The sequence below is a fragment of the Oryctolagus cuniculus genome, chromosome 5 (assembly GCF_964237555.1).
Source record: "Oryctolagus cuniculus chromosome 5, mOryCun1.1, whole genome shotgun sequence".
Lineage (NCBI taxonomy): Eukaryota > Metazoa > Chordata > Mammalia > Lagomorpha > Leporidae > Oryctolagus > Oryctolagus cuniculus.
Genome location: NC_091436.1, coordinates 41297120 through 41324004, shown reverse-complemented (window position 1 = coordinate 41324004; position 26885 = coordinate 41297120). Strand labels below are relative to the sequence as shown.

Sequence of the window (26885 nt, the reverse complement as noted above, 5' to 3'; positions counted from 1 at the left end):
CCCTAGTAAACATGACCAAAAGAGATCCTCACCAGGACACGTTGTAATCAAACTCACCACAGTGAAACATAAAGAAAAGATTCTAAAATGTGGAAGAGGGAAACGCCAGATTACTCTCAGAGGATCTCCAATTAGACTCACAGCAGACTTCTCATCAGAAACCCTATAGGCTAAGAGGGAATGGCGAGACATAGCCCAGGTACTAAGAGAGAAAAACTGCCAGCCCAGAATATTATATCCTGCAAAGCTCTCATTTGTGAATGAAGGTGAAATAAAGACCTTTCATAGTAAACAGAAATTGAAAGAATTTGTCGCCACTCTTCCAGCCCTGCAAAAGATGCTTAAAGATGTGTTACACACAGAAATACAGAAACATGGTCATCAATATGAAAGAAGGTAAAGGAAGGAAATCTCACAGCAAGATCACAGGAAGTTCAAAGTATATATTAGAAAATATCTTTGGGAAATGGCAGGGCAAAGTTACTACTTATCAATAGTCATATTGAACATTAATGGCCTCAACTCTCCAGTTAAAAGACATAGATCGAAGGCCGGTGCCGAGGCTCAATAGGCTAATCCTCCCCTGTGGCTCTGGCACACCAGTTGGGGCACTGGATTCTGTCCCGGTTTCCCCTCTTCCAGGCCAGCTCTCTGCTATGGCCCGGGAATGCAGTGGAGGATGGCCGAAGTCCTTGGGCCCTGCACCCGCATGGGAGACCAGGAGAATCACCTGGCTCCTGGCTTTGGATCAATGCGATGCGCGGAACTCAAAAGGCTTCCTTGGCAACTCATGACTAGAGCCTAGGGAGATTGCTGACGCCATAAACAAGAGTGTCAAATTGTTAAGTCAACAATAGGTGTCACTGTGTACTTACTCCTCATGTAGGATCTCTGTCCTTAATGTGTTGTTCAATGTGAATTAATGCTATAATTAGTACTGAAACAGTATTTTACACTTTGTGTTCTGTGTGGGTGCAACTGATGAGGTCCTTACTTAATATATAGTAAACTGATCTTCTGTATATAAAGAGAATTGAAAATGAATCTTGATGTGAATGGAATGGGAGAGGGAGCGGGAGAGGGGAGGGGTGCAGGTGGGAGGGAAGTTATGGGGGGGAAGAAGCCATTGTAATCCATAAACTGTACTTTGGAAGTTTATATTTACTAAATAAAAGTTTAAAAAAAAAGAAAAAAAGAAGATAAGATGTTATATAAACTGGCAGATTTATGGCACATCATAATGCCAATTTCTAGGAAGAATTTAATCAGGTTTCACTTGTGATTTGACTGAGGCTGAAATAACATCTGTAAACAATCTTGTCAAACAAACTATAAAATTCTGAACATAATAGAATGTGAAATTTAATTATATTTGTTTATCAACCTAAAATTATCCTGTATGTTCCCATTCTGAAATTTAGATTCATTTATATGAGATTTCTAAGAGACAGGAAAGCTCACATTTACATATAATTTTATCAGAACATCAAGGAAAATGGAGCAGAGTCCAAGTATCTTCTCCCATTCCTGTGGTAAAATCCATTTAATGTAAAGCTGATACTAAAATAATTACTAACTCCTTAAAAATATAATATGGTGTATTACCAGTTATAATGAACATGGAAAGATTTTTATTAAAGATGGAAATAATTTTCAGAAGACCACTGTAAATTAAAAGTGACTATTTGAGTTGCTTGGCTTTGGACAAATAACCAATAATAATTTGTATTTCATTAATTCATTAAGGTGCCTTCAATCACACTTAACTGTATTAAAGATCAATAAGCAAGGTATAGTCATTGTATACATGATTCTCCAGAATGGGGCTATTACAAACCTAGAGCATGAGCCATCTTATTTGCGCTTTATTCATTTCATACCTGAGATATTGGTGGTCACATTGATGGCTGTGGCTGGCCCAAAGCCTTTGACAGTGCTGGCTCTTATGAAAAACTGATAAGTGGTTCCAGGATGGAGATGCATGAAGACATGGTGGGTGCTGTTCCATAAATTTGAAACAGTCTGGGGAGGTCCTGCTACTAGAACTGCAGGATCAAATGATCTGATGCTGCTATAGCTGACCTGTTTGAAGAAATATATTTTCCATTATGCATCCGATATAAGTCACAATAAACTGTTAGTACAGCTCTAGTCCTGTCAAATAAGGTGATGTGCAAGGGCATTCTTGTGCAGTTGATCATAATTTTTTTTCCCACTGACTTTCCTTCTCTCTTTGATATGGTTATTTCTGTTATTCTGGCTTTGCCTATCTACCAACTATCTATGTGAAACTATCTATGTGTATCTAGAATTATGTATTTATGATACACTAGGATTATGTCTAAATACACAAAATACATTTTATTCAAAGAAACTAATATATGTACCTATGCATATATATAAAACCATATGGTTATATACTGTAATGTTCATGAGACAGAAAGTATTCACCATAAGTTTATAAGCTGTCCACATTACATAACAAATTTCATATAAATAGTATTCAAGCACCATGACATAATTACCAAATCAAAGATTCACTCATGGTTCTCACTTCCATGATTCATTCTGTAGCCACCAGAATTTAAACTTTTACGCTGTAGTCAACGCTGACTATGCAGAAATGGAACTGGGCATTTTTTGCCATTTGAATTATCTTTCATTTCTCTTTTTTCTTTCTTATGTCTAAGAAAGAAATTTCTTATATTTAAAAATATGATTCATATTAAAAGCTGACATGAATCTCTAAAATACTCAGACTTATAATCTATCTTATTTCTTGGGTATTAATTTCTTACTTTTAAATCACAGCACGATATGAGTTTCCTAATTTTATAAAAAAGGAAAGCAAGGGATTTCATGTTTGATTATTCATTACAACCATCAGTAAAACTGTCTGACAAGGACAATCCCTTTGTATCTACTTTAAATTCTACATGTTATCAATATTTGATATTCAATTTTAGAATCATAGAAAAATGAAAGCAAAGAATTCACACTGATTTTAATCCCATATTCCTCATGAACTTATTTTCCATTATTTCCCTTCAGTTGATTACTTTATTTATTTATTTTGCTCCTCTTAGTCCTTCAATTCAATTAACATTCTTTTCTCCCATTACCTCATACTGAGTGATGATTCCATTCGGTTCCAAAGGTTCTTTCCAGTTCAAGAAGATCTTATTTTCAAAGGATGTTCCTTGAAGAGATTTGACAGGTACAGGACCTGGCACTACAAATACATGAAATTTTGTTTATAAGCATCCTTACATTAAAAACATAAAATATCTAGCTTGTAAGTGAGGTAGACAAAATTAAAAATCAACATGAAGTAACAAAAATGTGTTTGTACGAAGAAAATAAGTTATCTAAGTTTAATATTTGGGAACTTAAAGTAAGTCTATAAGGTTCTAAAACAAATAAATGCAAAAATGTAAAATTATTTTAACTCAAAAGAATATTCATCACCTCAGAGAGTTGCATACATTATATAGTCTAGTTTTCTCTGTTGTTTTATCTATAATAATATGAAGTTCTTATTTGTAATTTGTTTCAAGAACAAGAGCTGTATTTCACTAAGAGATTTTTGAAAATTGGGATAATCCTCTAAAGAGTCTGTACAAACAAGTCCTTAAAACAATGATTTACTATAATAATTAATACTCCTTGGACTCACAAAGCCAAATCACATGGCACAGAATTGAAATGTTCATTAACAGTTAATCTATTATTGCTATATATACTAGATTTTGTATAATTTTAAAAACAGCATTATTACTTTTTTAAAAACTTGCTAAAGTTGAAAAGTTTAAGTATCACTGCTTCATTATTTTAAATAAAATTCAATCTTTAAAGCTATGACTCAAACACTTACAAATATCAGTGTTGTTTATAGCTCAACAATCTACAAACTACTTTGAAGTGACCCCAGATACGATCATTTTTGAGGTGCCTTTACTCCAGTCCTTACTTGATATCATTTAACTGTGATAATCCGTAGCAGCGTTTAATGATGGCTTACCTTCTGTTGGCAAAATATGATATTCCTGCTACCCTATATTTTCCTTCTATATATTTTATTTAAATATCTAACTGCTATTGCGTTACAAAAATCTAGCTTCAACTTCTGATGTTTTTAAAATATATACTATTTATCATACTTGGCTTAAAAATGTATTTCCTTTTGAAAATTTCAACCTAACATTAGGCAAGTATGGTTTTTAATTAATATTTTCCCTTAATCTCATGTTTCAGTGAACTTCACACATGACATTATCTAGAAATGTCATTTCAAAGTATAGAGCAATTTTGTGAGGATTGAAATAAATTAAAAATCACTGGATCAAAGGAATGCATTGCATTGTGGCTAGCAGCATCAAGAAATTCTGAATGATATGTCAAGAGTAAGATTTATTTCAATCTACAAGGAGACTATAAATGATATTATGACCTCTGAGACAGGCAACATGATTTGGCACATTAATTATAAATGTATAAAGGAAAGAAACCCATGGTAAACAGAAAAGAGGCCAGCACTAAACTTCAGAAGCCGTGTTCATGCATCCGTCAGCTGGAGGCTTAGGGAAAGGTTAACCAAAGGCATCCAGGCCCCTCTCCCACCTGCAATCCATCTACAAGCACAGGCAGCCTATCAAATCAAATGGCAGTGGCAGCCTGATTGCACAATCCATGGCAGTCCCTGAGGTTGCTATGGGCGTTGATTTGTTTTCCAAGGGAGTACCTGTTACTTCTATTCCACTGAGATGACTTACGTTGACTGTAATTAAGGAAAGCATACTATTATATCTGTCCGTACTTCCCACAGAAAGGGGTACGGGGGGCTGGTATGGTAGGGAGAGACTATTCAGTGAGTAAATGTTCAGTTCCCGGCATTAGAATTTTAAAAACTGCATATGATCATTCACCACAGTTTGGTCAACAAATACTATCAAATGTCAACTTTTCAAAAATAGGGATGGTATGAAATGTTTGCAAAATTCTGCACTGAAAATTGGGTAGAACTGGAAAGTAACTTCCCTGGAATTTTTGTATTTCTAGGCTCTTTGTACACATGTTCATTTTTTTCAAAAAAATTTACTTCAAATAGCTACAGTCACATTTATAAGAAGGAAGGTGTGTAGGGAAAAGCGTGTACAAGAGAATGTCATAGTACGACCTTGTAGTTGGGCTAGTATAGGGGCTGAGAAAAACTACAAATAGGTGAACTACAAAACACACACACATGAACAGGCCTGAGCATGATGAGGCACAGACCAAGTATATTCCATAATGTTCTGCATTAGAAGGAAGATGGTATCTACATAAATAGCATCTCTATGTACTTATGATTTGTGTAAATACAACATGAAGCTACTGAAGCTGTTTTCATGGCGGGCTGCAGGTCACAAGAAATGTCACATCACATTTCCACATCAACAACTTTTAATGGAGACAGAATGCTGACTTTTTCCCCTGCTTGTGATTTATATGAGAGCTGTTTCAGCTAATTTTTTGTGAGTACAGAAAGTACTTTACTATCCAAGTCTCAAAATCTAAAAGAGGAAAAATGATATGTGGGTGGGGCAGGATTATATTTTTAATAAGCATCATAGCCTTTAAAATATAATAGGTGTACTTTTAAAAATAGCTTTGTATTCTCCAAAAGTGTCCTTAAACCAGGTTTTTCTGCTGAGCTAACTCCATAATATTGATTTTCATGAATGCTGGAATAAAAAATGAAAACAAAACCTCATATAAAAATTCTGCCCATGCATTAAAAAATGTCTGCAATAAATTAAATATAAATTCTACCTTAGGGTTCTGGAGGGAAATCATTCCAGCTTTGCTCTCATGATTTATGGATGTCCCAAGAATTCTTTTCATAAAATTATGTCCTTTTATTAGATGGTTGATAATTCATTCTTTTTCTATGTATATAGGGTGGCAATAATTTAGTAAGACTGACTTAATCAGATCATCATATTCCATCGATCTTTTCAACAATAGATTATGATTTAGATATTCTTTCCCCCCTCAGGAGCACTAAGATACATCAAGTACTCTGTGTGGAAATAGAAGCTTACATGGACAGATCTGAAAACAGAGTTACCTGCAAATACTTCACAAAAGTTTGTATATCAATCCTTCTATGATATTTATAAAATAAAAACTAAAGGATACTCATAGCAGACTGGATTAGTTTGTGACTACACTGTTAAATAACTATAACTTAACATCAGTAAGAAAGTCTCTAAAACAGGCTCAACTAAAACTGAGACTGAATATAATGCTAAAATTAGAACAGATGTTTAATATCAATTTACTTTTATATGATGATTTGTGGACCAAATAAATTCTAAGTCATGAATTTTGTTTAACTTAGGACATAGTTTAAAATTCCACAGCCATTCATTCCCTCATCATTAATCTAATCATACAGACACAAAAATGCATTTAAAAATTTAATGCTAGATTATATAAGCCTGACCGCATTCTTTTGTTTGTGAGAAAGAAAGGCAATCTCACAAACTATCAAAAAATAATAGCATCAAATTTGATTTGTATTCTTGGATGGTGACTGATTAAAAAAAGTGCAAGCTCAACGAAATGAGTCTAACGTTACCAGTTAAGAAATCATGGCCTTTAAAATCTTAGATGCAAATAATAAAATATTGTGTATAGTTACTAATCAAAACATAGGTTGCATAATGTGTAATATGACACAGACATTGTAACATTTATCCCACTTTATAAAAATGAGATATAAATTTTTGAGTTTTTCAATCCATGCATAGATAGGCTCTCATTTCTATCATCTGCCTATGTAACAACTACTGCTAACCTCCTAGCATTAAAAATATTGAGTTTGTATATGCGTGCGTTTGTGTGTGTGTGTGTACATGGCAGAGTTGTTTAAATATTGTTGTCCTTTCAATTAGATCCAAGTACAATGATGATAGCTGAGGAAATCACATTTGATTACCTCAAACATGAACAAAGTAGACTGATCCTAAATAAACCTAAATCTGAGGTTTATTCTCTGGAGCTTTAGGGACTACATTTAATTGTAGGATTATAAAATTTGGCTTCTTCAACGCTGGACTGACACGAGGATACCTGAGCTCTCACTTCTCTTTATTACAACAATGCAACAGAGTAGGAAGGTATGCAGTGATAAGGAAGATCTCTAGAAAGCACAGAGCATTAACATACTACTCGGCAGTCTCGTAGTTGGTAGGCACCAAAAGATACATCTGAGACAAAAATTCAGAACTGAGGGAAGGTGGAAACATCTAGTTATAAAACAGTCCTGCAGTCCAACTGTGTAGTTACCCAAGAATTTTAGAAGGGAATGTAACCTTAGAGATCACCTAATATCAATCCCTCATTTAGAGATGAGAAATGGAGAGTTAGAGTGGTGAGGGAATTTGCTAAGGTTATGGTGGTACAAAAGCCGGATGCAGGGGCTGGTGCTGTGGCGTAGTGGGTAAAGCCACGGCCTGCAGTCTTGCATCCCACACAGGTGCTGCTTGGATCAAGCTCTCTGCTATGGCCTGGGAAAGCAGTGGAAGATGGCCTAAGTTCTTGGGTCCCTGCACTCATGTGGGAGGCCCAGAAGAAGCTCCTAACTCCTGGATTTGGATAGGCCGAACTCCAGCCATTGAGACCATCTGGGGAGTGAACCAGTGGATGAAAGGCCCCACTCCCCTACCCCACTCCCGCCTCTGCCTCTCTGTAACTCTAAAATAAATAAATCTTAAAAAAAATCCAGATGCAAAGCTGATGATTCCCAACTCCCATCTTAGCTTTGCCTCAGGTCGCTACACAGCACACTTTCTCCCTCACAGGCCTGTATTCAGGAAAACAAAATAATTCAGTTACTTGGATAATAATTTGATCTATCAAAGATGGTAGCTTGTTAAAATCATACAAGGATCAGAATTAAACATATGAACTATTAGCATCTTTTACATTTAGACTCACATAAAGTCATTTCAGAGTGAATACAAAGGATAAACAGCATTGTCTTCAAATGTTAGGAAAATAAAAGCAGCTAGTATTGGTACCTATATGATATAAAAATCTAAAATTAATATTCAAGTGTATTTAACTAATTGGTAAATTGAAATAAGTAACATGGGGAAATATTGAAAATTATTTTTGAATGCTTTACTCTAAAGAATTTAGTTAAGCTTTTAGTGTAATTGCCACTTTTATATCACTGTCTCAAAGAGAAGCCACTAGAGGTACATTTCATTTAGGATGTTTCTCTTTAAGTTTTGCTAAAGGTACACTCTTTGCAAAGTAAACATCATTAGGAAAACTGGCCAAGAATCAGGGTCCAGTTTGCTGCTTGGTAAGCTATGGAAAATTTTAAGGCATTATATTACTCTTGCTAACAAAAGAAGTAAGGGTTTCTGGGCATACCATCTTCATCAGTCTGAATAACTGTCTCCTCACTCTCCTTCCTTCCTTCTGGATTGGTTAGGATCATCTTGAGGCTGACGTTGGTGTAAGGCGGCAGATGGTTCACAACATGCTGAGGGGCTTTTGGGTCCATGTCCAAACAATCAGCCTTGCTCTCGTTGTGGCCACGAAAGTAATGGTAGCAGATCGTGACATTAAAAGTGTGGCAGCGAGTAATGTTGTAACCCAGGGACTCCCAGTCCACAGCAATGCGTCTTGCTTGTATTTCAGCGATTTTTAACGTCTTTGGGGTTCGCATGGGTTCTGAAAAATAAGACAGGGTTTCAGACAGCTGTTAACTTAACCATGAACCATCTTAGAAACACAGAGCATAATATAGAATAAGTAAATCCTGAAAAACGTGAAGTCATCTTTTTCTTTTCCTTTTATAATTGCTTATAATCTCTTTGAAAAGTATCAAAGACTATGCTTTACAAATAGAGAAAGAAATGAAATGAAAAATGTCAATGATCCATAGCATTGATGAATCTGGCAGAAAAATTAAAGCCTGGAATTGTGGCCACAATGCCTTCACAGTTGTTACTGCCCAATTCCCCATACCCCTTTTCTTTTGTCATTATTGAGCAGGTGAATTAGCTAATATATCATAATGGATAACAGTCAACATACTCTGCTCTATGATTTGTCATGTCACCAAGCTATGCTGTATACTAATTAGTCTAGCTGTAACACTGAACTACCATTTACAAAAAATGGTGCAGATATGAATTAACATTAATTACTTCAGTAATGATGCTGTTCATCAAAGCAAAAAAAAATCTGAGAAAAATTACAAGAACGCATGTGGATGTTCACAATGTCTTCTTTTCTTCTTGATCTCTGTTTTTTTCTAGAAAACATTCAGGTCTGACAATCCATTCACTGTCATCCAAACCAAACTGGGAAGGCAATTTCCATTCAACTGTAAAATGTTGGCAGAACTAAACGCTCCAAAGACTGGTATCCATCCATCACTACTTCCCAAGTGTATTCTTCCTCATGCGAGACTAACATTAATTGTCTAATTTAATCAACATAATTTCTTCATGAATGTCACGACCATCACAAAGTCTACACAGTAAAAAACTAACATAGAGCAAAACGTTAATACACTGATTTGACAAAAAGAAAAAGTCAAGAATTTGCTGGTGCCTCCTTTTATTCACTAAAGGTATGCAACACTCCTGTTAAGCACAAATCATTGAGGAAAAAGAAGAAAAATAAATTATACAAAAGTGTCCAACTTAGGTATAATTATAGATTTTTTATTTTTGAGATTAAAAACTCTTATTTGTAAAAATAATCAGCAAGTTAAACAGATGACAAACCCAAATTAAGATTCCAGTTTCATGCATTTAATGTGCAACTGGAAATAAACTATGGTGGCCATTCAATTTTCAACCTTGAAACTACAAAAAAAAAATCTATCTATGTATGTATCTATCTATATGAAAATAAATCTTTGGTGGAATCTAATGCTTAGTTAATAAATATTATTTGCCAATTTTATGGTTCTTTATATTATTGTACTCTCCTATTTTACCACTTTTGTTTTATGTTTCACCTTATGAACACAGATAGGCTAGAAGACAATTTTTTAATTATCTTTTTAAAAAGCTTTATTTGTTGAGCTCTATGCTAACATTTTACCACCCAGATATAACAATGAATTGATGATACTTCAATTCAGTCTCGTTATACTGAAAACAGTGTTGAACACAACCATTTTTGATGCCACCGCCTGCCAGCTGAGCAGGCACTTATTGCTAAGACACCTTAAAAATTCCCAGGTAATGGTGGACAACTGGCCTAGCACTAAAGATGCTGGTTAAGATATTCAGGTTCAAATGCAAATTCCAAATTCTGATTCCAGTCTCCTCCAAATGCAGACCCTGATAGCTCATGTAGTTGTGTTGCTGTCATCCATGTAAATAACTCAGACTGAGTTCCTTGCTTTTGGCTTTTGCTCTGGAGCCTTGATGGGCTATGGGGATGTGATCTAGCAGATGAGAGCTCACTCGCTCTCTCTTTTTTCCTGGCTCATTGTCTGTCTCTAGAATAAGTAAATTAAAAAAAAAAGATATTTTCTAAAAAATTCTGAGATAAACTGTGATTTTGCTTCCTGCTGGGCAGCTGCCAGATACTATTTAGGGGCCATGTTCAGATTAGTGTACACTTGGTTATAAAGGTATTCAAAGGACAGAATAAGATTTCCCATGAAAATATGTGGAGTATATGAATGAACAACTCTCATACAGCAATGAGAGAAAAAAAAATAAAAATTTACTCCTTTATTTTTTTTTAGGTCTAGCACGTGCATGTGTGCACACATACACGCACACACAGATGAAAGGAACTAGTAAGTTGCTTAAAGAAAAGTAGTAATAATTCAGGAGAGTTAAAATACTATTTGGTAGAATCCATTAACATGACATCTTCATTTTGTATGATAATTCTGAGCTAGAAAATAGACAATGGTTGTGGGGAGCAAACCGGACTAGACTGAGTTACTGGAATTAAGACTTATTCTATGCATCTGCTCTCCCACAATATGGCGCTGGGAGAGAAGTAAACAGCTTCCGCACAGCTGCCTCCAGTTCAACCAATAAACTGTAGGACTTGCTACTGATTGGAGGAGAGCAGCGTACTCGGCGTGTGGGCAGCCGAGTTAGGATTGGCGGAGGAGGACTATAAAGGAGGAGAGAGACGGCATGCACCAGGAACATCTATGGGGAACATCTAAGGGGAACGCCTGTGCAGCCCCCGAGAAGAGCCGGCCGGCGGTGTGCCGCTCCCCTGCGGAAGTGGGGAATGCGGCCAGGGGGAACTGCCCTTCCACGGAGGTGGAAGGGATAATAGCCAACCCGGGAAGAACCAGCAGCAAACCCGGGGAGGGCCGAGCAGACGAAAGAACAGCGCAGGGTCCTGTGTCGTTCCTCCACGAAGAGGGGGAGCGACAAATGGTAACTTCAGTTTGAAAATTAGTAAGTCAGGAATAGCCAGAAGTTAGGGTGATAGAAGAAACACCATGAAATCAAACTTCTAGAATCATTCTGCTTCTTTTTGAAATCTGTGTTTAGTGGATATCACTCATCCAAACCCTCCCCCTAAATCATCAATCAGCAACCAGGGGTTCAGACTAGGTATTATCCATGAAATAAGGACTGAGTAAGGGAATTAGGAAACCATAAGGTCACATGCATTTTAGTATACTATACTTGGAGAAAAGGGCGAGGTGACAGAAGAGCAGTAAGAATGATGTTAAACAATTCAAACAGTAAATAAAAATCCAGTTCTCTCCCCATTCTACACTTCAGTTGATAAATCTCAACTTCCTACTGTGTTCTCTGTGGGTAGATGCACAAACAAACCAGCATTAAGCTAACCTTCATTCTTACATTTTCAGTAAATCCTAGGAAATTATTACCTAATCAATTAAATATATACAAAAGTATTTTTGAATATTCATGGAAGTATGGAATTGAGAGATAAGTCTATTTTTGTTACAAAAGTTTTGACATCCATGCATAGTTTTTTCATGATAGCCACTTTTTAAAAACTGTAACGTGAGTGTGTATGTATTTATACAATGAGAATATCAGTATTAACTGATTAACTGCCTTTTTTTGGTCTGTTATTGTCTACCTATATCTTCACTGTTACAATGAGAAAGACCATGTGAAATCAAAATGAAATAAAAACAAATGGCAGAAAATTTACAGGTCAAATCTATGGCCAGTAAATTAGTAAATTAGCAGGTAAATAAGGAAGTATAATCATTGCCCTCATTTAAATTCTAAATAGCACTGAATGTATACCTGTAATAATTTATGTGTCAAATATTTAACCTAACTTCAAAGCACAGAATTCAGAACTACTTACTAATTCTCTAAAGGTTAATAAAAGTAAAGGGAACATGGACAGAGTCTGTTGATGTTGAGTCACCATTCAAAAGAAAGATGAATTAATAAGTGGTTCTAGGTAAGAGTTAAAAGGGAATTAAATTTTTGAAGCACTTGCTAAACGCCATGTGACATGGCAGGTCGATAACCGTGTCCTTTTGTAGTGATCATCTCTAGTTACTCTCAAAGAGTTGTGAAAACAAAAGCTTCAGCAGCTACAAGAGGATGCAAGGCAGGGATCGTATTTTCCTAGAACCAGTTTTTAATGATAAAACTTATTATCCAGCTGTCAGTCAGAGAAAAATAAAGGATGTCCCAAAGCTCATGCCAAGGAAAAAGGGAAGATCTTGTCAAAGATGTACACAAACTCAGAACACTGAAGCATGACAGGAGCTTCGTGCTCCTGGCTGTCTTTTCATCAGAAATGTTAGAAGCTGACTGCAAAACACAATTTCCATTCCATTTATTGAAGCAAATACAAGGAAAGCGCCTTTTCTGACTGCCAGAAAAAATATTGTTCATGTGAAACACGAAAGTATTAAGATGGAATTTCTGAACACAAGTGAATTAAAAATAAATAAGTAAAAGAGAAGAAAACAGTGCCACACCTCGGGGGAAGAAAATTTAAGAGCTTTTGGAAGATTATTGCCTTTACTCTGTTCTTTGTATTTTGATTCTTTCCCTCTGTAAGGATTGAGGATAATCAAGTTTTTACATTTCACATCTTTTCAATGTTAGGGCATCATTAGTCTTGCCAAAAAGATTTCATCTCTGCTCCTATGGGTCAAATTGAGTTAATGATAAGTTAGAGAGATGACTTGATTAGTACTGTAACATGAGGGAGCCTCAGGTCCAGGAATAATCACAAGCCAACTGTCAGTTCTTTTGGCTTTCTGGCTGTGTTGTTGCTGAAGTGACATGCTTGAGCTCCAGGGATCCGGAGTGACAGAGGGTGCAAGGCTCATTCAGCTCTCCTGCAGGGTCACAGTAATATTTACCCAGTGCCATCAGCACCATACTAAGAACTTCATCATATTAAACCAAAACAAGTCATCGCTACTGCTCTCCAGAGTCTTTCTTAAGCTTTTCAGACAATTCTAATAAAATTAACATTAAATCCTCTCTACAATCATACCAAAGAAGTAATTTGATTTCTAAAGAGCAGTACTACCACAAAACCTGGAAAAAAAGACAAAAATAATTCATTTTCCAATAGAATTCCCATTGAATATCTTGCAATGAGACCTAATTCTCACAATGTGGGTAGTTGAAATTTGGGAAACTTTTACTGCTTTTTTTACTTAATACTTTCATATTACCACATTAGACAGTGTTGGAATAAATATGCACAATCAATGAACCAAAACTTATTCATATCTGATACTGCATATCATACTTACGCATCATTTGAGTTTTTACTTTTCCTATAGGTAACTGTCTATACATGGAGCAAATAGAACAAAGAAGCCTTATAGGGTAAAATAAAATAATATCTATTTCATAAGTGATAAGTTTTACATTTCACGAAACCTTTTAACAACAGCATGAATCACAGACACAAAAAGACAGAGTGATTATAACCCTTAAAAATGTAATACGGAAAACATTGCTTCATAATATGCAGTGCAAAAATCAAGATGACTTTACAGAAGCGGTATTTAGCAATAGCAAAATTCTAAACAGGGTCTTCTTTCTGTCTTTTTTTTAAAGATTTATTTGAAAAGCAGTTACAGAAAGCCAGTGGCAGAGAGAGAGAGAGAGAGAGAGAGAGAGAGAGAGAGAGAGAGAGAAAGTCTTCCATCTGTTGATTCCCTCCCCAAACAGCTGCAGCCGCCAAAGCTGGGCCGATCTGAAGCCAGGAGCCAGGAGCTACTTCTGGGTCTTCACGTGGGTGCAGGGGCCCAAGGACTTGTGCCATCTTGTACTGTTTTTCTAGGCCATAGCAGGGAGCTGGATCGAAAGTGGAGTAGCTAGGCCTCGAACCAGTGCACACATGGGATAATGGCACTGCAGATGGTGGCTTTACCCACTACACCACAGTGCCGGCCCCTACCCAGAGTTTTCTATGCCTTCTTTACTCCTTAAAAGAAAAATAACCTACTTCTTAGACTCTTCTTCTGAGTGAGATAAATGTATAGTGTACCCAGCACAGTGGTTACCGCATAGTATATGCTTGGGACCTTTCATTTTTCTGAATAATAAAATGCATAACTTAAACATATTTAAGCTCAGGAGCTAAGGGAAAAAAAGTTCCCAGTTCTCCCTTGTGGTAGTTGCAATGATGATTGTAATTCTTCATACTTCCTTCTATTCACATTGATTGCCATGTTACTTTGTAATTCCTCACACCTAAGCAAATCCTTTGATGTTAGCCTCACCTTGGTCAAGAGGCAAACCTGTGGTTATCATGGTTTTCAGACTATGTCTCATTAAGCCTTATGTTTTAGGGGTGGGGAATGTCTGGCCTGTGGGCCCGAAAGGCTTGCAAAATCACTTGGGCTGGCCCTGCCAAGACAACCACAAACAGGTTAATTTTGAAGTTGTTGATTTTGCATGGCTTGTGAATGATGTTATGAACATCCAAGTGGCCCTTGGCAGGGCCATTTTCCACTGCTTTCCTTAGCACATTAGCAGGGAGCTGGATTGGAAGTGCAGCAGCCAGGACTTGAACTGGCGCTCTGATATGAGATGCCAGTGTCTGCAGGCAGTGGCTTCACCCACTGTGCCATGACAGTGGCAGCAAGACTTATCTTTTGTTTCCATTAAGGCATAGGAAGTCCCTTTGTATTAGCTAATGAAATACTAACACCACCCTATTTCTGTGAGGCTATCTAATGGCACTGAATATTCCTCCAAAATAATAAACCATAGGATTCACATATGATGATATCCCAAGTATTTACTATATATTTTGTTCTTTCTTTAATAAGATTATGATTCTAATATATCAACTTAGGTCCTTCTTTCATTCCTTCTAGAAACTTATTAAAGAGACTAATTTGTTATTGATCACATAAATGGAAAAAGAAGCAAAAACTCCTAAATTATAAGAGAAATGAGTTACAGTATACAAGTTTCAAAAGTAACCATAGCTACTGATACACTTTAATACGTCATTTGATTTTGTAAAATACAAGTGCATAGCAACACACTTGCTTTGGAGGCGGAATGGAAATACAGATAAGAATTGCAGTTTTGATGATTATTTGTCCATTTCCTTTTCTGAAGTCATCATTTATTCTATGCTTTCATGCATGATTAACAGCTTGCAGATCCTGCACATATAATCAATACTTGTGAAGTTTTATATTAGGTTTAGGGATTAGACAGCCTTGATTATAAATTTTATCGATTTGTACAACTCAATTGCAGAAATCCCTGTACATTTTCAGAGATTAAATTAAAAGGAGATATATGGCCTGCACACACTAGAAATGCTAGTGTGATTATAAGGTGTGACCTCTTTATACTCATTCCTCTAGATGAATAAAACCTACCTAGTACACTAAAACATGAATCAGCATGTCAACAAGCATCAAGCTGAGATAGTAAACAGGGAAAATGTGACAAAAAGAATTACAAAACTGCAAGGAAACCTGTCTAAGACTATAATTAATACAGGCAACTTGCAAGGATTAATTGCTTCAGCTCATTTGTAAATTAGGAATTTGACACAGATAAGAATAATGAATTCCTTAACTTCTACCTAGAAAATCTGAACCCATATTGACACTGAAGATTCATGAATTCTTTTGAGATAATGGGATGGTGATTTATTTTTAATTACTAGAAACATAACTATGGCCATTCTGAAGCTAGTGAATAACCTAGTGACTATTAAATTTATGAACAAACATGCTTTATGAATAATCTCACCTTAAAAACTACTACCATGCTATTAAATATATGTGTCTACAATTTCACATCCTGAGGTTGTACAGAAACAGAATAATGAACCTCTATATACTCAATTACATGAGATTAATATTTTCCAACTTCAAAATCGTACTTTTCCTTTTTCATGTTCTATTAGAGCTTTCTGAACATTATTTTACCAATGTTTACTGTGAAATATTCAGCATTCTACCTGATTATATTTTTGACCTGTATATGTCCTTTATGTTGACACATAACGCAGAAATAAATTAAAGGCAATTCACTTTGATAGGTATCCTGAAAGATTCATTACCTTACTTTTGAGCAGGTACCAACAATAATGTCAAAAGCATGGACAGCCTCAAGCCGCTCTGCAGGCTCAGTCAAATGTTCTACTGCATTTTATAGTGGCTTTGAAAGTAAATAAAAATCCCTTTAAACTGTGTAAGTAAAAGTATAATTCATGCATCATTAAATATTTCATGCAAGATAGTTGGTGAAGATATTTTCTATTGGAATCTGCTAATATCTTCAAATGTTTCTACAGGAGGACATAAAATGCTGAAAACAGGTTGAAATGACCACCTAGAACACTGCTGCTTCTCTTTGTTTCCACAACTGAGTCCTGGTAAGTCTACATTTTGAAGTAGTATGTCAAAGTTCTTCATAAATATTCACAGAAGAATACCAAACAAAGAGGAAATTGCGTACAAGTGAAAAGCACTAGGGGACTATTTTATGTTTGTTCTATGCATATGCTTCTGTGGTGCTTTCCATATCCAAATCTACATCATCAACTCCAAACCAACTCTTGGATTTTGGCTCAGAATTTCCAACAGCTTGTATATTTCCATCTGGATGCTAACATACAACATTTAAAACAAAACCTACTATCATCCTTTCATGAATGCCTCTTACTAATCCCCCAGCTTTTATCAAAGGCTTTAGACTCCAGGCTAAAACCTTGAAGACATCATTGGATTCTCTGTTCTCCACATAGTCCCTTATCTGTTACCAAATCTTTTTAATATATCATTTCCTAAGATAGCTAGCCTTTCTCTGCCCTGTTCTTTAAATCAAGCCTAATTTTCTCTGAAGAAAACTATTACTAATTCTTTCTACTCCCCAAATTCCTAGTGCATTCTCATTCAAACCTTCCAAAGTGATTTCTGACTACCTAACAGAGCCATCTAACAAATATGTGTGGGTTCCCTGGGCTGAACAATCACAGTAAAACCCTCTTGTCTAAAAACTCACAGATTGCCGGCGCCACGGCTCATTAGGCTAATCCTCCGCCTTGCGGCACCGGCACACGGGGTGCTAGTCCCGGTCAGGGCGCCGGATTCTGTCCTGGTTGCCCCTCTTCCAGGCCAGCTCTCTGCTGTGGCCAGGGAGTGCAGTGGAGGATGGCCCAAGTCCTTGGGTCCTGCACCCCATGGGAGACCTGGATAAGTACCTGGCTCCTGCCATTGGATCAGCGCGGTGTGCCGGCCGCAGCGCGCAGGCCGCAGCGGCCACTGGAGGGTGAACCAACGGCAAAGGAAGACCTTTCTCTCTGTCTCTCTCTCTCTCACTGTCCACTCTGCCTGTCAAAAAATAAATAAATAAATAAATACTAACTCACAGATTTCCCAATATATACTGCAAACTTTGTTTCATGTACTCTTTTCTCAATGCCCTGCACACCTGCCAATCTCTTCATCAGATATCAAAGCTTATGTAGACTTGACCTATATTAACATGTAAAATTGAAATGAGAAACTAGGCCCTTTGCACCGATAAGTAAAGGTGGTAAGTGAAGTATTAAAATATTTTATTTGGGGTTGGCACTGTGGCATAGCAGGTAAAGCTGCCTCCTGCAGTGTCGACATCCCATATGAGTGCCGGTTCGAGTCCTGGCTGCTCCATTTCTTATCCAGCTCTCTGCTATGGCCTGGGAAAGCAGTAGATGGCCCAAGTCCTTGGGTCCCTGCACCCATGTGGGAGCCCAGGAAGAAACTCCTGGCCCCTGGCTTCAGATCAGCACAGCTCCTTCTGTCGTGGTCATCTGGAGAGTGAAACAGCGTATAGAAGACCTCTCTCTGCCTCTGCGTCTCTGTTATCTGCCTTTCAAATAAATAAATCAATCTTAAAAAAATTCTATAAGCAAATATATACTTGAAATATATACAGATTTTTAAGAGTCAGTATAAGCTCCAAGATCAGTTCCTACAAGATATTAAAATATCGAGGATAGTTATCTTTATCAAATAATTACCAAGTACAAGTGGGCCATTTGGTTAGGAATTCAAAAATGTATGAGATATGGCTCCTTTTCTTGCACCACTCACAAAGTGATGAAGGTACAGATATATGAACAGGTAAACAGTACTTCAATGTGGAAAGACCAAACCACTACTGGAACAAAGAGGTATGTGAACTTTAACATCTCTTGTGATGGAAAAATCAGACGTTTCACCATAGAAGAGTCAAGCTCTTTGCTAAAGAGTGACTTGCATTTGCACGGCTAAGATAATGTTTATAAAGGAATTTCCGAAATAGCATGGTTGCAGGGAATACTAACTGCCATATTAGACTGAGAAGGGTTTCCCCAGTAGCTATGTGTATACTCATTTGTTCTGGGTGCAACAAAGAATGTATGGTGAAAGTAAACATTTTTGGATATCAGTCTCTGGTTGGACCTTTCCCTGGACTCCCAAGCATCTTGGTTTGCTAGGTATCTCAAACGAAAAATCTCCACCTCTGAGCTAATGCTATTCTATAGCACCAGCATTCCATATAGGGGATGGTTCAAGTCTCAGCTGCTCCACTTCCAATTGAGTTTCCTGCTAATCTGCCTGAGAAATCAGCAGAAGATGGCCCAAATGCTTGGACCCCTGCACCCATGTGGAAGATGTTGATGAAGCTACTGGCTCCTGCCTGACCCAGCCCTGACTGTTGTAGCCATTTGGGGAGTGAACTAGCAGGATGGAAGATCTCTCGCTCTCTTTCTCACTCTGTAATTCTGACTTTCAAATAAACAAATAAAGATTTATTTATTTGAAAGTCAGAACTATGCGGGGGGAGGGGAGAGAAAGGAGAAAGGAGAGAAAGAGGGGAGAGAGGGGGGGGTGATCTTTCATCTTCTGGTTCACTCTCCAGAGGGCTGCAATGGCCAGGGCTGGGCCAGGCAAAAGCCAGGAACCAGAAGCCTCCTATGGGTCTCCTATGCAGTGGCAGGGCCCAAGCACTTGGCCCATCTTCTGCTGCTTTTCTTGGGCCATTAGCGGGAACTGATCAGAAGTGGAGCAGCTGGGTTATGAACCTGGGTCCCTATGGGATGCTGGTATCTCAAGTGGTAGCTTATTGGCTATACCGCAATGTCAGCCCCTGGAAGTTACTCTTTAAAAACAGTAAAGCCACCAATTAAATTGTGTCTGAATTTCCTTATGAGATTTAAATAATTGACCTGATTCATCCACTAGAAAACCTCTGACATGATTTAATGCTTAAGAAGCAAAGTAAAATTTCAATTTGAATAACAAGAATGTCAAATTACCCTGTAAAATCAATTGAGAAGAGCAGAAAAAGCTATTTATTGCAGACCATTCAAAAACTAAGGGGAAAATCTTTGAGAGAAGTATACGTTTTAGGATGGAATCCTGAAGAGTACTTGAAAAATTTTCTTCAGCAGGCATAGCAGACTATTTTAACGATACTCATTTTGAACTGCCTTTTATTGTTTTTTGATTTTTCAGGAAGTTTTTTTTCTTTATTTTCTCAACTAGAGCAAGTTTCTCTAGGGCAAGGAACATATTTACCACTTCACTTATTTCTATAGTGCTAAGCATAGTGTAGAAAGCAGTGAATATAAAAACTTCAAGTAATTTTACCCTAAAGGAGGTGTTATGAAATCAAAGGGCTTTAAACATAAAATTTCAAAATAAATCTCATTAGGAGACAAAAAAAATCCTTGAAGTCAATGGATGCTATTTTCATAGCAATGGAAGAAAAGACCTATGGTGTCTTAATTATTTCATAGTCCAGCTAAAAAACCTAATGCTCTACATGAATTAAATTCATAAACAATTGATTTTGTTTTATGTTACACTGTATAAAGATGATATCATTACATACTCATTAAACTTCTTTTTCATTTACATAGAGACCCAAAAATTTAGTTCTTTAATTATTGCCTGAGTCACTACTGTTTACCAATAGTTTAATGTCAATCATGTTCTCTTGTTCCTGGAGTCAGGTCCTTTGTGCACTGCTTTTAATTTCTGACTGACTATTATGATGGTCCGTAACAGGCTTCCTGACCCCTGTATGTTTCTATATGTGATATATGTCTTAAATTACCCAGTATAGCCACAATGGGAGGCCTTACATGTTGAAGATGCTATATATGTGTGTGTGTGTGTGCGTGTGTGTGTGTGTGTGTGTGTGTGAGAGAGAGAGAGAGAGAGAGAGAGAAAGAGAGAGAAGAGAGAGACAGTTGGGATGAGATTGTGGGAAACTCAAGCTCAAGTTACTTAACATCCTTACACATCATTCCCAAATCCATAAAAATAAGTAAAATATAAGACCTGCCTCACAGAACTGTAGTATGGAAAAGTAAGATACCACATGAAATTCTTAGAACAGTCCTGGACCTTATGAATGCAATGTGGCTACTGACTCTACTGCAGTTAGATGGTAGTGTCTGGTAGTATCTTCTCTTCTGAGAATACAATCCTGTCAAGGTTTGGGAAAAGTTGTTTGCTATTTTCATTTTTCAAAGTCAATTAAGTCTCACCTGTGGGTATTTATCCATCTTCTACTTCCCTCATAGACAGTAAAAATGTCAGGATGTTATTCTAAGTAATTTTGTAAAAAAAAAAAATTGGTTTCCAGATTATTTGGCCCATTTCAAGTCCTTCAAGAAATGTGTATTAAGGAACTTGGGAGAAATCTGACTTGAAATAAAAACAGTATTAAACCTAACATAAATCTAACAAACAGAAAAACTTAACAAAAGAATAGATAAAGCAATAGAACACAAAGCTTTTCTATTAAACTAAATCCCATGGGCCTACCCACTCATTTTCATAGATGAGTGCAAACTGTCTTTTTCCCTACAAGTGAAGTTCTCAATATATCATTAAACACTAGCACTGAATGTTTCAAGAATTCTTGTTTGAAAGCTACAGGGAGAATTTCTAAAAAGGTTTTGCTGTTTATTTATCTTCTACATGGACAGGAGATCAAGGACATTTACAGACCCAAATGTTATGATCTAACTTAATCATTTTAAATTTTCCATATTCTCTAATGTCTAAGAATACTTCAGTATATTTTCTGCAAAAGAAAAAAATAATTTGCTGTTGCTAAACACAAATGAACTGAGTGCCTGCCAATAGGTACATTAAAATTATTTCTTCAAAATTGGATTTAACTAGAAGAAATACCCATGTAGTAAATTTTTTTATTTGGCTTGAATATTGGGTATTTGACCAATATAGTCTATGAAATAAACTAAACAACTCATGTAATATACTTTATACTTGAACAACTATAGTTATTAATAGTTCACTAGCAAGTAAATTATGTTTATTTAGTTTTAGAAAAATATATATATACACAAATATAAGGGCAGGCATTACTGACCTAGCAGTTAAGTAGCTGGTGGGGCCCTAGGCTCAAGTCCTAGCTCTGTTCCCATCTCAGGCTTCCTGTAACGCATACCTCTGGAACAGTCCATGATGGCTCAAGTACTTGGGTCCGCAACTGAGCTCTGGGTTTTGGCTTTGGCCCAGCCCTAGCAGTTTATGGAATTTGCGCTCTGACTCTCAAGTAAGTTTTAAAGAAAGATATTAAGAAACAGGAGAACTTGAAGAAAATCAGGAAAATGAAATTAGCAATTAGAGTAAGAGAGTTCCAGTTCCTTCCTCTATTTGTGTTAGGTAGTTTGAGAATGCACATTTTGTATTTATTTTGTATTTGTTTCCCCTCAAGGAACAGGCATTCTATTTTTACATTTTAGAATAGTTAAAAATTTACAAAACAAAAATTGTAAGATAGTAATACAAATTGTTAGAAAATGTATCCTTCACCCATTCCCCTGCAAACATGTCCTACCGATATCTTCATTACAGATAATGAACCACACCCAGTTCTCCTACTTTTGTTTCAGCTAGACTTCTTTCTCTTCATTTTCTAGGAAAAATGTGTAATTCATTTCCCTGGTAATGAAGCCAAATACCAGAAATACAGATCTGGAAAACATTTTTAAACATTACCCCTACAATAAAGGTTAAATTATATCTTCTTATCTCAGCGAGTGAGATCCCAGTGGAAAGAACGGGGCCATCAAAGAAAGAGGTACCTTTCTCTGAAGGGAGGAGAGAACTTCCACTTTGACTATGACCTTGTCTAAATATGATCAGAGTTGGTGAACTCAAAAGGCTTCCACAGCCTTGGCAACTCATGACTAGAGCCTAGGGAGATTACTGATGCCATAAACAAGAGTGTCAAATTGTTAAGTCAACAACAGGAGTCACTGTGTACTTACTTCTCATGTGGGATCTGTCCTTAGTGTGTTGTCCAATGTGAAGTAATGCTATAACTAATACTGAAACAGTATTTTACACTTTGTGTTTCTGTGTGGGTGCAAACTGATGAAATCTTTACTTAATATATACTGAATTGATCTTCTGTATATAAAGATAATTGACAATGAATCTTGATGTGAATGGAATGGGAGAGGGAGCGGGAGATGGGAGGGGTGCGGGTTGGAGGGAAATTATGGCGGGGGGAAGCCACTGTAATCCATTAACTGTACTTTGAAAATTTATATTTACTAAATAAAAAAAATTATATCTTCTTACCTCAAGTCTCTGTAATACAAAAAGTAATGGAAAAATAAATAGTATTGATTCCATATCTTCAAACATTATTTACATTCAAGCAAGACATATACATAACTTTAAATAATTTGTAGTTATTTTATCAAAAAATTGAAATGAAAATTTCTTAATAATATTATAGACTTAAAAAATTTCATCACATTTCTTTCAAAAGGTAGTAACAATATCTGCGTTGAAATCATAATACTTGTGTGGATGTGGGAAAGGGAGATTTTCCAGCTTCTGCCAGGGTCATCCTGACTCCCTCACTGTGAAGCTGCATCACTGGACGGGCCTCACACTGAGGGCACCATCAGTGTGGCAGCTACTGCTGAGCACGGCAGCAGTGCCTTCGCAAGCACATGACTGGCACAGGGCCGCAAGAGGCCTCTGCGTTCCTTTTCACACAATAATATTTCTGTCTATTTCTCAGACATTTCATTTTTGTGATCTTCTTGTAATTTTACACAGATCTGAAAACGATCGCTCCATTGCTTCCTTATATCATCAGGCCATGCCAAAGCCAACCAATGAAAGAAAAAAAAAAAAAAACACCATAGAAATGCCACAAAAACTTTACTCAAAATCATTTATTTCTGAGCACATCCTAAAGGGCCAATATTGTTCCAGCATCAATACTGACTGAGAGAAAACTGTATATCTAGTATATTTTCCATATGATGTTAATTTAGTCACTGTAGGGAATCCAAATAGCAAACTATTTAAACATTATCAATGAAAGTTCAATAAAATAAGAAAGACAAAATTACAACTTTCTGATGTGATTATCTATTTCAGAACACACAAAGAGTAATCTACATCATGTAGTATATACTATGGAAACAGCTTTAAGGGTCCTGCTCCATGTCTAGTTCCCTCTCAGAGATTCCACCACCAGATGGTATCACACTGATGTGAATTGGGGGTGGGGGCAGGGCACAAACAGTCAGCTCAAGACCACAGGATTAAGATTTACCAGAACAATAAAAATATCAAAATACTAATGTGTCAGTAGCGATATTTTATCTGTTTCATATCAGATATGAATGTGTGACAATATCAGAGTAACTGAATCCAAATGAGCAGCCACAGCATCCCTTCTAAATGAGCTCCATGCCTCCCATTCTTGCCCTTTTTCACATGTTTCAGATGTTTGATATGTAAGATTAACTGTGATGGTACATGTAACCCAGTAGTATTCTTAATAATGACATTATTAATGGCCTGCACCTGCCACAAGGATAATGCTGGTCCAGATGTCACATCTACCTCATTTCTAAGTTGTGTGTGTTGATGACATTTGTTGCTATATAACTATTTAAAAATGTGATCAATGCCTCAGAATTGGTTCATGAAACCCTAAACATAATGATGAACACAGCCAGGTCCTTAATAAAATGGTTGCACAGGACTCATAAGTCAAAAGATAATATGAATCTCTCTGTTTTAGGACAAGCTGTGATAAAAAGGAAACGAAAATGGAAGTACAACTTAAGTACTTGAAACTAGGATTTCCTTACAAAGACGATTCATTCATCTGTGGATCTCATTGTGCTATTATAAATCAAGCACATTCTCACAAAACAAGAGCAAAATAATGTTTTACATGATGAAATTAGTAACTGTAGATGCCAAAGACAAAAATAAGTGTATTCATACTGCTTCTCAGAGGTTTGTGATATCACTGAGAAAATTAATGGTAACTATTATGAACTTAAAAAAATCAGGAAAAGCTATTGGTAAAATTTCAGCATCAATGAACAATGTTCAACATTGCATAATGTCAACGCGGAGAAGCTACACAATGTTGAAATGCAATCCCTATCTCTTGGAAGTCGTCACAGATATTTCATCTGACACTTGAACAAACCACTGATGTGTATAGACTATCCTTTTGATACATGTATGGAATAAACATGTGAGAAAAGGACTTCCTAATTTAACTACCAGTCATTCCATAAAAACAGGACTACTCATTGCTGGAAAAAGATGTGGTGGATTCAACAGATATGTAAGCAGAAGTGAAAACTGGCACTATGAGAAAGAATTAAGTAAAACTTAAATGGTAATACACACATTTTATTCCCTTGAAAACAGCCAAGAATCCAGCACAATACCAACTGATCGTGATACAATGTTGAAGGAAATAATAAAAACCAAGTATAATCATTGTGTATTTTCAATATACAGAGTGAAGGAATGGCCAGTCAATACAAGACTGTCTTTTTGCTCTGAAGTATGCTGACTACCAAGGGAAAACAAGTTCACATGGGTTTTCAAAATGAGAGTTGAGATCACTGTATTTTTTGCTGACACTGATCATGCTATTAACGACCTTTTCAATGATGTCAAATGGTGTGCTCAAATAGTCTGATTTCAGCAATATATTCCATTTATTGAACACCCTAATTCTATCACATCAATACAAAAGCGTTACTGTATTTAATTTGGAGGATCAGAAAGATTTAAGATGACTGAATAGTGTACAAAGGATACAACTGCTAGAAGTTAAATATAGTTCAGCATAATGGTTTTCTGTATTTTAAAAAAATGAGTAGGCATATTTTAAAGCCAATTCAGTGAAACTACAAAACATAAAAAAATAATTTCTACTCTTGAGTGCAGAGTACATAGAAACTGATGTTCTGCTATGTCCTCGTTTAAAACATTTAACACTCTAACTTCTGAGTATTAGGACAAGCTTGCTTGCCAACTCAGATTCTAACAGTTCACAAAAAGTAATTTCTAGTAAAATATGTCATGACATTTTAAGTTTCATATGAGATACAGATATATACACTTGCCTGTCTCTCTCTGACCTATATTATGTGTTACTTCTTACTAAGTTAAAGGCTAGAAGAAAATACAGACTAGACCTAGAATTAAGCTATATTTCAGAATATTCATCTTAAATTTTCAAATGAAAATTGCTGTTAATGGCATCACTTTTCTGATGTCAAATATGGAAATTTGAAGTACTTTTACATATATTTTAAAATGTACTGTTTTTCAAGTTTCATTTTTAAGATTTGTTTGTTTGAAAGTTAGAGTTACAGAGAGAGAAAGAAAGAGATCAGAGAGAGAAAGGGAGATCTTCCATCTGCCGGTTCACTCCCCAGACGACCACAATGGCTAAGACTGTGCAAGCCAGGAGCCTGGAGTTTCATCCTGGTCTCCTACATAGGTAACAGGAGCCCAAACACTTGGGCCATCCTCTGCTGCTTTTCCCAGGCTTGTAGCAGGGAGCTGGATCAGAAGTGGAGCAGCTAGGACACGAACTGGAGCCCATGTGATGCCAGTGTTAAAGGCAGTGGCTTTACTCACTACGACACAATGACGCACTCCCCCTTCCCATTAAACTGTTTCATGTCATCAGCGGCTAAAAAAAATTGTGAAAAACACTGCCCTTCTGGGTACAGAATAAACACCTTAGCAAAGCACATCATAACCTCAGCAATCCAGCTCAATTTAGCTCTTCACTCAACTGTTCAACACTGCCTACCTCTTGTATCTGGAATACTACACTACCCATCGCTCTCCACATTAACATGTATTTTTTCTTTCCTTCATAATTGTTTTCTAGTCGTTTTCTCTGATATGAAACCCTTCCTTCCATGACAGCTCCTCCCTTACCTAACCATCTCATCTGGCTAATTCTTCCTAATCATTCTTTAATCGCACTTAGCTCAGATGTTCTGATCGCCCCATCTTCCCTTGCTCTGGCAGATGTCTTTATAATGCTTTGTGTTATCAGTATCAGAGATCTGATTTCAAA

The 26885-nt window shown here is 36.5% G+C and overlaps 1 protein-coding gene and 1 long non-coding RNA gene across 14 annotated transcripts in view; one reads left to right on the top strand and one right to left on the bottom strand.

The window, feature by feature from the left end:
• PTPRK (protein tyrosine phosphatase receptor type K) overlaps positions 1-26885 on the bottom strand; it is a 591026-nt gene that overhangs the window by 131215 nt on the left and 432926 nt on the right. For all 13 annotated transcript variants that reach the window (XM_051855347.2, XM_070073615.1, XM_070073617.1 and 10 more), the window contains exons 8-10: positions 8428-8730; positions 3123-3232; positions 1881-2082 (exon numbers count right to left, since the gene is read on the bottom strand). In XM_051855347.2, coding sequence (XP_051711307.1) covers positions 1881-2082; positions 3123-3232; positions 8428-8730 — 615 coding nt within the window. The remainder of the gene's footprint in view (positions 1-1880; positions 2083-3122; positions 3233-8427; positions 8731-26885) is intronic.
• On the top strand, positions 6035-25724 carry LOC103349884 (uncharacterized). Its single transcript, XR_007923194.2, has 3 exons — positions 6035-6128; positions 16792-16872; positions 24561-25724. It is a non-coding gene; the product is annotated as an uncharacterized lncRNA (long non-coding RNA).